Source organism: Hemibagrus wyckioides, linkage group LG27, assembly GCF_019097595.1.
Source record: "Hemibagrus wyckioides isolate EC202008001 linkage group LG27, SWU_Hwy_1.0, whole genome shotgun sequence".
Lineage (NCBI taxonomy): Eukaryota > Metazoa > Chordata > Actinopteri > Siluriformes > Bagridae > Hemibagrus > Hemibagrus wyckioides.
The window spans coordinates 19,205,087-19,215,669 of NC_080736.1; the positions used below are offsets into that span (position 1 = coordinate 19,205,087).

At 42.7% G+C, this 10,583-nt stretch overlaps 2 protein-coding genes across 3 annotated transcripts; one reads left to right on the top strand and one right to left on the bottom strand.

The window, feature by feature from the left end:
* The first annotated feature begins 114 nt into the window (after positions 1-114).
* On the top strand, positions 115-8,635 carry xpnpep1 (X-prolyl aminopeptidase (aminopeptidase P) 1, soluble). Of its 2 annotated transcripts, none has more exons than XM_058382426.1 (20): positions 115-253; positions 1,463-1,587; positions 2,372-2,435; positions 2,555-2,659; positions 2,836-2,928; positions 3,032-3,175; positions 3,276-3,371; positions 4,249-4,330; positions 4,414-4,624; positions 4,714-4,803; positions 4,901-4,951; positions 5,468-5,526; positions 5,648-5,725; positions 5,872-5,943; positions 6,063-6,123; positions 6,307-6,376; positions 6,624-6,797; positions 6,943-7,019; positions 7,217-7,315; positions 8,367-8,635. In XM_058382426.1, exons 2-20 carry the CDS (start codon positions 1,471-1,473, stop codon positions 8,484-8,486), a joined length of 1,863 nt encoding a protein of 620 aa, XP_058238409.1. In that variant the 5' UTR covers positions 115-253; positions 1,463-1,470; the 3' UTR covers positions 8,487-8,635. The 2 variants fall into 2 exon arrangements, with proteins under 2 accessions (XP_058238409.1, XP_058238406.1); XM_058382423.1 differs by lacking the exon at positions 115-253 and adding an exon at positions 1,182-1,281.
* On the bottom strand, positions 8,626-10,104 carry si:dkey-246e1.3 (uncharacterized). The gene is made up of 3 exons (XM_058382427.1): positions 9,604-10,104; positions 9,263-9,359; positions 8,626-9,168 (listed from the first exon to the last, which is right to left on the bottom strand). The coding sequence occupies exons 1-3, from the start codon at positions 9,899-9,901 to the stop codon at positions 8,853-8,855; spliced, it is 711 nt and encodes a 236-aa protein (XP_058238410.1). The 5' UTR covers positions 9,902-10,104; the 3' UTR covers positions 8,626-8,852.
* Positions 10,105-10,583: the final 479 nt, after the last annotated feature.

The following is a 10,583-nucleotide window of genomic DNA, read 5'->3' on the forward strand; positions in this document are numbered from 1 at the left end:
GCCAACATTCCGCCATTTCAGCTCTGTTGTTTGCTTGTTTGTTGTTGTTTATTTTTTATTTTTTTTGCTCAGCTCATTAGCATGAAAGAAGGCGAGCCTCGTGCTCCGCGTCTCTACTGGAAGCGCGAGGAGGTCACGTGACCGCACACGTCGACGTTGTACATGGCGGCCTCCTTGTTCCTAAATGAACACAAGGCACTGTAGAGTTTTGAGGAGCGCTTTTTGATATCGAGACGGTCCTTTTTCTCACAAGGTAACTTTCACACACACTCGGAGTCGTTTGTTTACACCGCGGAACACGAGAAAAGTAAACGCACACGGCTGGGACTCGAGCCGGCGCTGTTGTCGCGCGTGCATGGTTTTTTTCTTTCTTATTAGCGAGGGGGCTAGAGCTGGTACACAAGTAAATACTTAAACAAGTGTTTGAATAAGAAATATTATGAAGTCGTAGTCATGTTCAAGATTTTGTAAACGATTTTATTTCTTAAAGATGTCTGTTTCTACTTTTGGCACCACAGGGAGAATGTTAAGTGTTATGAAATCACGACGTTCGGTTAAAACTAAATCCGTTAGCTTTTAGCTACATTTAACAATCGTTGCACAGTTAGTCGTAGCTCGTGTTTAAAGCTATATCGCGGTGTAATATCTAATGTTTATCTAATTAGTTTACTATTAAAGCAGCTTGTTTTTGTTTTTCCTGGTTGTGTAGCGTCACGCACGAATCCAGCCAGTCAGAGACCGCCGTGGTGTTTTCAGTAATCTGATTGGACGACGCAGAGCGCTAACTCTCATTCAATGATTCGGCAGCAGACGAAAACACCGGGTTAAATACTAAAAAGCTGCTCGCTCCCTATGACAGCGCACTACATATAGCGTGTGACGTAATGAGCGTCTGCACCCTTCTAAGTGAAACTAGGTTTTTAAAAGAAAGACATTTGGGACGTAGCTTGCTGTATTGTCTGTACATATAGGCCAAATGCTGAAAGCAGATAAAAACAGCTTTTATGAAATAGAATTTCATTGATATTTTTGTTTTTGCAATAAGTGTAATGTTATAAAGCAATCATTATGCTATTTTGCACAATATGCAATCATCATATTCTCTCCCTGGCATTTATGATATTACAGTAAATCAATGTTTAACTAGAGAGTTGGCAATTTTATGAGCCTTAAAGACCAAAGATCTGAGTTACAGTCAGACTCTGAACTCGTCACGCACTGACATCTCAAACCTTAGAGAAAAACAGGGCTAAAAAACCCCCCAACAAACCATGAGCACAGGTAGTATTTTAAAACTGTATAGTGATTTCTAAAACGCTGATGTTACCTTAAAACTAATGGACGTGACCTAGATTTCTGGATATTATCGGAGTGACCAGATTATCATGAGGTCTACGGATTTGCATTTATAATGATCATGATTTTTATTAGAAGTGTAGTGTTTAACATGTGTTGTGTTTAGACGCAGCCATGTCCCCGAAGATCACGGTGGAGCTGCTGAGGAACCTGAGGCAGGTCATGCAGAATGGGAAATATTTTGCCGAGCCCATCCAGGCGTATATCGTCCCTTCAGGAGATGCACACCAGGTCAGAACACCAACACTGTGCCATTAAAATCATAGAATTATGTGAATATTTTCACTGCTATAGGAACACTGCAATATGCAATATTGTTGGGTCGTAAGATTTGCTTTTATTCATCATAAGTGTGTCAAAGCGAGCGCAGAATTAAGTGAATTTACATGTCATATGCATATGACGCCCATATTTACCCCATATACCTCTAATGTACGTGAAGTGTTGTATTATTATTCCTTCATAAATCTTTCGTATATGTTGGATGGACTGTGTGTGTGTCACATCTCAGGGCTGTGTGATTGTGAAATCACCTCTGATTATCTGAGCATGTGTGTCCTTTGAGAGCACAGTAACCACCACACACACACACACACACACACTTCACAGTTGAGATTAGCGCTAATTAGATCTGATTAATCATGAAACCCAAGTCGTGGCTCAGAAAGAGACTTCACCCTCCACCTGTCACACATCTGACATTTCTGTTTAATTGGCCTGCAAGTGATTTAATCTTTTATTTTCTTCATCATATTTTTTTTTTTTGAGAAATGAATGCTTTCACACATGGACGCTTTCTTCGCTAAGATGATACACAGCAGTTATTTATCGCTACATTGGAATATTTGAGGATAATAAATCATTTTTCAGCATGAATTCGCTCACTTTTAAAAGACTGCATTTTTACTGCCATGTTAGGGGTGTGTGTGTGTGTGTGTGTGTGTATGTGTGTGGTCTCTCATCTATATAGTCTCAATGGCTCTTTATTTAATGTGAAGCTGTCTGTCTTTTACAGAGTGAATACATCGCACCGTGTGACTGCAGACGTGAGTTTATCTGCGGATTTAACGGCTCGGCAGGTCCGTGTGTGTGTGTGTGTGTGTGTCTGTGAGACTGAGACTCAATTTGATTCATTTTGTAGTGTGTTATTACAATGCTATATTTCTAATGTTTTTTATATTGTATGTGTGTGTTTCAGGCACTGCTATCGTGACGGAGCAGCACGCCGCCATGTGGACGGATGGACGCTACTTCCTGCAGGCCAGCCAACAGATGGACAACAACTGGACTCTGATGAAGATGGGTAAAAATGAATTTCAGTAAAATGATGCTCAGTGAAATAAAGCAGCTAGGATCTGTATGTTTGCTCTGTAAAACGTGATCTACTGTAAATATTTTCATAGAAGCACTTATGTGACTATAATGACTTTCTGTACCTCGTATCACAACGGACTCGGACATCCTTTACCTCGTCTCCAGGTCTGAAGGAGACGCCGTCGCAGGAGGACTGGCTCATTAGTGTCCTGCCAGAAAACTCCAACGTGGGAGTCGACCCCTGGATCATCGCCGCTGGTTAGGAGTTATTCAGAGAAAAGTGCAAATTTTGTGGACAAACATGAGCAGAATATATATATATATATGTATGTATATATGTATATGTGTGTGTGTGTTTTAGATCAGTGGAAAAGCATGGCAAAAGCACTGAAAAGCGCTGGACACAGTTTGGTTGCTGTTAAAGATAATCTCATCGATGCAGTTTGGGAGGACCGACCCACTCGACCCAGCACTCAGCTCAGCGTCCTGGGGCTCAGCTATACCGGTTAACACACACACACACACACACACACACGCGATCAGACTGCTTAGTACAGCTAAACAGTATATGGATGTTTCTAATCAGCCGGTGTTCCCGTGATCAGGTCTGAGCTGGCAGGACAAGATCGTGCAGCTGAGGGGGAAGATGGCCGAGAGGAAGATCTCCTGGTTCGTGGTGACGGCTCTGGACGAGATCGCATGTGTGTATCGGTACATCCCGGTGTGTGTGTGTGTGTGTATGTGTGTGTGTGAGAAGTAGCAAGATCACGACACAGCTCTCAGGCTCCTCTCACCTCGCTTATTAAGCCGAATTAAAGTAGCTCTTAGGGCAGATTGGCCACAGTGGTGTGTTGATGGTAATTATACTGACATTGTTTATTCGAATGTTTAATTGCGAGCGAGATAAATTAACGTGTGTGAGAGAGAGAGAGAGAGAGAGGAGCGAGAGAGTCAGTCATTCCTCAGCTGAGGTAGATCCTCAGACAGAAATGGATGACAACGAGAACTGAGTGCAAAAGTTTACCCCCCCCATGCCCAATCTATTACTTTTTGTCTTTGTTATCCTGCAACAAGACAACAACCCTAATCCATAAGGCAACAGGTCAGAGGATATGAAAAAAAAGAACAAGAACTGAGGGCATGAAGCCTTTATTATCGCCACACATACATTACAGCACAGTGGAATTATTTTCTACTCGTATCCCAGCTGAGGAAGTTGGGGTCAGAGCACAGGGGCAGCTATGATACAGTGCCCGCTGGAGCAGAGAGGGTTAAACACCTTGCTCAATTGCCCAGCAGTGGAGCTTGGTGGTGCTGGGGCTTGAACCCCGATCCTTCGATCAACAACCCAGAGCCTTAACCACTTGAGCCACCACAAAAGGGGGAGTGTTGTGAAAATAAACAGTAACTGTTACTACCATGGAGCTGATTAGTTTCCTATTTTATTCCTCCTGCACCACAGTATTTTGCTAATAATGTCCAAATCATAAATAAATCATAAATTAAATGTTATAATTTTTAGCCATTTCTAATGTCCACAAAACAAGTTAGTAATAATCAGCCTTGTCTTATTCCCAGGGCTTTTTAACCTGCGTGGCTCAGATATCGAGTACAACCCCGTGTTCTTCGCCTACGCCATCATCGGGATCAACAGCATACGGTAACAAAGCTGACTGACTAGCGCAGCGTTCAGTGAAATGTCACGAATAAACTGTGATGCACTAACCGTGATCCTGCTGTCAGGTTGTTCATAGACACGAAGCGTGTGGAGGACCCGGTGGTGAGGCAGCACCTGGAGCTGGACACGGCCAGCAAGCCTGAGCTGAGTGTGCAGTGTTTACCGTACGAGAGCATGTACTCGGAGCTGCAGGCCATCTGCTCGGCTCTCGGGCCTAAAGACAAGGTGTGGATCAGCGACAAGGCCAGCTGCGCCCTCACCCAGGCCATCCCGAAGGTCCGTCCCACCCACACACACCAATACACATTACAACCCGTACTGTTTCTGGGCTGGAACAATCATACCTACATGTCGTCTCTTTCCAGACGCACAGATCTCCAATCCCATACACACCTCTGTGTCTGGCTAAAGCTGTGAAGAACCTTACAGAGATCCAGGGCATGAAGAATGCACACGTGAGTCTACTTTAAATTCCAGTGATCGCTGATGGTCACTTCTATGACACCACAAGATGTCTGCTCAGGTGAGATTATCGACTTTTATCTCTTTCAGATTAAAGATGCCGTGGCACTGTGTGAGCTCTTTGCCTGGCTGGAGAAAGAGGTATCCCTTAGAACTTTTACATAATTAATAAATAAATGAATAAAAAATTCAAACAAATAAATAAATAAATGTAATTTTTTAGTTGCTAATTTTTTTTAATTTAATTTAATTTTTTTAGAAAAAATATGAATAATTTGTAGTTAATTATAATTATAATTTTTAATTAATTATAAAAATAACCATAAATTATTTTTATATTTAATTACATTTTTTTATTATTGCTATATTTTATTTTTTTAATTGTAATTAATTAATTAATTAATCTATCTATCTATCTATCTATTTATCTATCTATCTATCTATCTATCTATCTATCTATCTATCTATTTATTTATTTATTTATTTATTTTTTACATGAATAATTTACTGAATTATTTATCATTTATTTGCAGTCACTAGTCACAAACTAAATCTGACTCTTCGCTTCTTTAGTTAAGGAGAAAAAAAAATATTTAAAGTGTGTTTTCGAACCCAAACAATTTGATTTATCGAGTCAAATTATTTTTTTTTTAACAGATTCCTAAAGGTACAGTGACTGAGATCTCGGCTGCGGATAAAGCTGAAGAACTGCGCAGGTGAGTTTCTTCAATAAAAAAAAAAAAAATAAATGTGATTTTATGTCACTTACACGTCGATCATTCTTAGCATCCTGTGAGCACAGAGCCAAACTCTTCATATATTTTCTGCTCTTTCCAGCCAACAGAAGGATTTTGTCGGTCTCAGTTTTCCCACCATCTCAAGCGTGGGACCAAACGGTGCTATCATTCACTACCGGTGTGTGTGCTCATTTTAAACCCACACACACACACACACACACACACACACACACACATCCTGGAATGGACCTTTCCATTAGATCAGAACCTGATTACTATTTGATCTATTAAATCAAGTTGATGGGGTTTCTTTCCTGTGTCTAGGCCACTTCCTGAGACTAACAGGACTCTGTCTCTGCATGAAGTTTACCTGATCGACTCTGGAGCGCAGTACAAGTACGCACGAACATCCTCACACACTCAGTTTAGGAAGCTTAAGATAGACAGAGACTGTTGAAGATCTGAGAAACATGCAAATTAATAATGTAGCTTTTCCATTTTCCTCACGTGTACAGGGACGGAACAACGGACGTGACGCGTACCGTGCACTTCGGGACTCCGACAGACTACGAGAAGGTGATCACGCTCGATCTATCACTTGTTTTTGTCCTTATCCTAGATATACAGACTCGAGTCACGTTAAACGAGTAGACGAACCTCAGTTAGAGGAAATCAGTGTCCTTTGGCTCCATCTGCAGGAAGTGAAGTGTACAGCACTCGATTTATTCGACACCGGCTCATCTCCACTTCTGTTTTCAGGAATGCTTTACGTACGTCCTGAAAGGACACATCGCCGTCAGCGCTGCTGTTTTCCCCAACGGAACTAAAGGTACCTGGATTTTTGATCTGTGTAAATAAACGGTGTCCTCTTTTTCCATATTAAACATGCCAAGGATCATCATTGTTACAATTTATTCATATAACTGTGGAAAAAGAAGTGTTTCTTAAATATTCTCTACATGTCAGTTGTTGGTTTCGAGCTGAATGGCTTTCCAACTTCTTCTTCATATATGACTAATGAGGTCACACTGCACGATTGTGTGTGTGTGTGTGTGTGTGTGTGTGTGTGTGTATAGGTCACCTGCTGGACTCTTTTGCACGTGCCGCTCTGTGGGAGTCTGGACTGGATTACCTTCATGGCACTGGCCACGGAGTCGGCTGCTTCCTCAACGTCCATGAAGGACCCTGCGGCATCAGCTACAAAACCTTCGCCGATGAACCTCTGGAGTCTGGAATGATCCTCAGTGATGGTACACACACTCGCACACACACAAACAGAGCTCAGTCTGCATTTCATTCTTTTATATATCCCCATATGTATCTGTCCATCATTCAAAGATTTTACTGTAGATTTTGTAGGTTTAAGAATTGTTAATAGTGTACTTTTTTTTAAAGAGCCTGGATATTATGAAGACGGCTTGTTCGGCATCCGACTGGAAAACGTTGTCCTGGTTGTTTCTGCGAAGCCTAAAGTAAGCTCTTTGGTCATCATCTTGTTTTTTAGGTCAAATGAAGACATTCTGGTAGTTTAGTCATTTAAAATGATGCAAACTAACACACATTCAACATGTCTCTTAAAACATGTCGCTTAAAATCTTCACTTTACAGTTTTGATACAGCTAGACTACATATACATCTCTCTCTCTCTCTCTCTCTCTCTCTCTCTCAGTATAACTACAGGAACAGAGGCAGTCTGACGTTCGAGCCCCTGACTCTTGTCCCCATTCAGTTGAAGATGATTAACACGGAGCTGCTGACACAGAAGGAGGTGCAACACTCAATGGCATTCATTATTTATAGAGTTTTAATTAACACATGACATGACGGTGTTTTCTACTGGTGTAATATGAGCTGTAAAAAAAGAATTAAGGCATTAAGAACATTAAGAAAACTCAGTAGTAGTTAGACTCTGTCTTTTAACAAAAAAAACAAAACAATGACATATAGCTTTTAATTTCATTAGTTACAAATGACAGATGTCAGAGAGCTAAGGGAGGAGCCAGGTGGGTGCTGTCAGAGAGCTGAGGGGTGGGGCTAGGTTGTGCTGTTAGAGAGCTGAGGGGGGGGCTGGTTGGGTGGTGTGAGAGAACTGAGGGGTGGGGCCAGGTAAGTGCTGTCAGAGAGCTGAAGAGCAGGGTCATGCAGGTGGTGTCATAGAGCTGGGGACAGGGCCAGGTGGGTGGTGGTGGAGAGCTGAGAGGTGGGGCAAGGTGGGTGGTATCAGAGCTGAGGGGTGGGGCCAGGTAAGTGCCATCAGAGCTGAGGGGTGGGGCCAGGTAAGTGCCATCAGAGCTGAGGGGTGGGGCCAGGTAAGTGCCGTTAGAGAGCTGAGGGACAGAGCCAGATGGGTGGTGTAATAGAACACAGGGGTGGGGCTAGGTGGGTGCTGTTAGAGAGCTGAGGGGTGGGGCCAGTTGGGTGGTCTGGGAGAACTGAGGGACCGGGCCAGGTGGGTGGTGTTGGAGAGTTGAGGGGCGGGGCAAGGTGGGTGTTGTCAGAGCTGAGGGGTGGGGCCAGGTGAGTGCTGTCAGAGAGCTGAGGGGTGGGGCCAGGTAGAAGCTGTTAGAGGGGTGGGGCCATGTGGGGTGTTGTCAGAGAGCTGAGGGGTGGGGCCAGATGGGTGGTGTTAGAGAACAGAGGGGCGGGGCCAGGTGAGTGCTGTCAGAGACCTGAAGAGCAGGCTCATGCAGGTGGTGTCAAAGAGCTGGGGGAGGGCCAGGTGGGAGGGTTAGGCAGGTATGAGCGCTCAGGGTCAATTTTTTAAACATATTACAAACGCTGGAGTTTATTTTATAAGTAAAAATGTTTCTTTCCCGCAGCGTGACTGGCTGAATGATTACCACCGGCAGTGCCGTGAGACGGTCGGAGCTGAGCTGCAGCGGCAGGGCAAGAAGGAGGGCCTGGAGTGGCTGATCAGGGAGACTCAGCCAATCACATAAACTCCACTCATTTATATTTAATCCAGTCCTAATTGATCTGATCAGAAATAATTGACTTTTTCTCTGAATTCTCTTCATTCTGACACACACACACACACACACTCTCACTTCACTTCTTTTACAATACAATAAAACTCAGAGTGGTTACAGTTTGTGATGTTTTTTTTTTTTTTTTACCCCGGTACAATTCTGACCTCATTTTTGTTGACTTGGAACGTTCCACACAGTCCTGCAGATTCCCGTGTTATTCCCATTTTTATTTGTAACATTCCAACTCGCTCAAAATTTTAACCCGCTGTGTTGGAACGCTTCAACAAGCCTTACAAATACATGTAAATAAACCCCCATAAATAATCAGCTGGAACATTATGAGTTCTGCAGCCGCATATAAAAAGTGGGTGGGTCCAGGATGATACCATCTCTGGGGTCAGTTAGAGTCGGTGTGGTGTGCGTGGGACGAACGTTGTTATCAGCATCGTGGTAGTCATGGCATCGGACGGGAAGTGGGGTGGTGTAGATGTAGTAAATATTGGACTTGTCCTTCCTGAACGATTCCAGTCGCCGAAGCACTGGCAGTGACTTGTGCAAACTCTGTGACTTCTGGACGTCCTTCAGGTTCACCGACTCCTCGTCCAGGTCACAAGCCACAGCGCTTTCGTACTCACGCACTCGCTTCCATCGCCTGACAACGATAACAGTTTAATCAATTAATCGTATCAACACCTTTAGACCAATCAGAATGAAGAATTCTACAGCGGTGTTGTGAGACGTTTCACCTCCAGCGATTGACGTAGGAGACGCAGCACGCGATGGCCGTCACGGTGAGGACGCACGCAGACAGTGAGAGCATGGAGATGTTGAACACTCTGAACTCTAAACAAGGAATGTTTCATCATCACTGGGAAACATTAAGCCTAACTGACTCCTAATCTTATTCATAAAGGGTGACAATAGTTTTGAGAACAGCGTTTTTGGTTTAAGAAAACTAGACCCCATATGTTTAAGTTCGGAACAGCATTATGGCATCAATTAAATCGGTTTTAAAAGGGGGTGTACGATTTTCAATTTTTTTCCCCCATTTAACAATAAAACCGGCTGAGAATGAAACGTATCTCACCGTAGGCGATGTTTCTGCTGTCGTTCTCTTCATATGTGTTGTTAAGATGCAACACAGAGCTCAAAGTTCTCAGCCTGGCACTCATTGTGGCACTGGCATCTCCAAAGAACGAGAGGGGGGTATTAAAAAAAAAAGGATTCGTACCATGTGACTTTAGTGGGTTTCCATGGTGATGCCCCTTTAAACATTTTTGTTGCCCCATTCCTTCCTGCCAGCTCAGTTTTATTTGTGGGGACCAGGGTGGAAAAAAAGGGGAACGAGAGGATGAGCAGATGTTGGAAAAAAAAAAAAAAGTCATATTTAGGCAGGATGGGGTGATTACAGGATACAGCAGTGAGAAAGAAAGAAAGTTCTCAACTCAAACATGCCTTCTCTCTCTCTCTCTCTCTCTCTCTCTCTCTCTCTCTCTCTCTCTCTCTCTGGATGTTTTTTCCCATGTCCAGCTGTGATGCAGCCACCCAGCTACGATGGCATCAGAGGTCAATGCCCTCCCCGCTGACGCCGATCCAAACACACACAAACGCAGCGTGGTCACTCGGGCGTTCTGTCCTAAATCACTCTAATGCTGGCTTTTACTGCACCCTTGTGGACCATTTGGACATGGACTGTTGCTCCTGGGGCTCATGGAGCTGATGGGTTCAACAACTAGATGGCAGCGTTCACATGAACTTGACTTTTAAATAAATAAAGAAAAAAGAATCTCACACTACATTTAAAAGTCAGAAGATTCAAAAAAACCCCTCTAGACAAATGCGTTATCGTTAACACACAATTAATCATGACTAAAATATTTTGTTTAAGATTTAAATCACACTTAAGAGACTTATTTCTATCCGTATTTATATATATATATATATATATATATATATATATATATATATATATATATATATATATATATATATATATATATATATATATATATATATATATATATATATATTTTTTTTTATAAGGGTTTATAAGGGGTTTTTTTAACC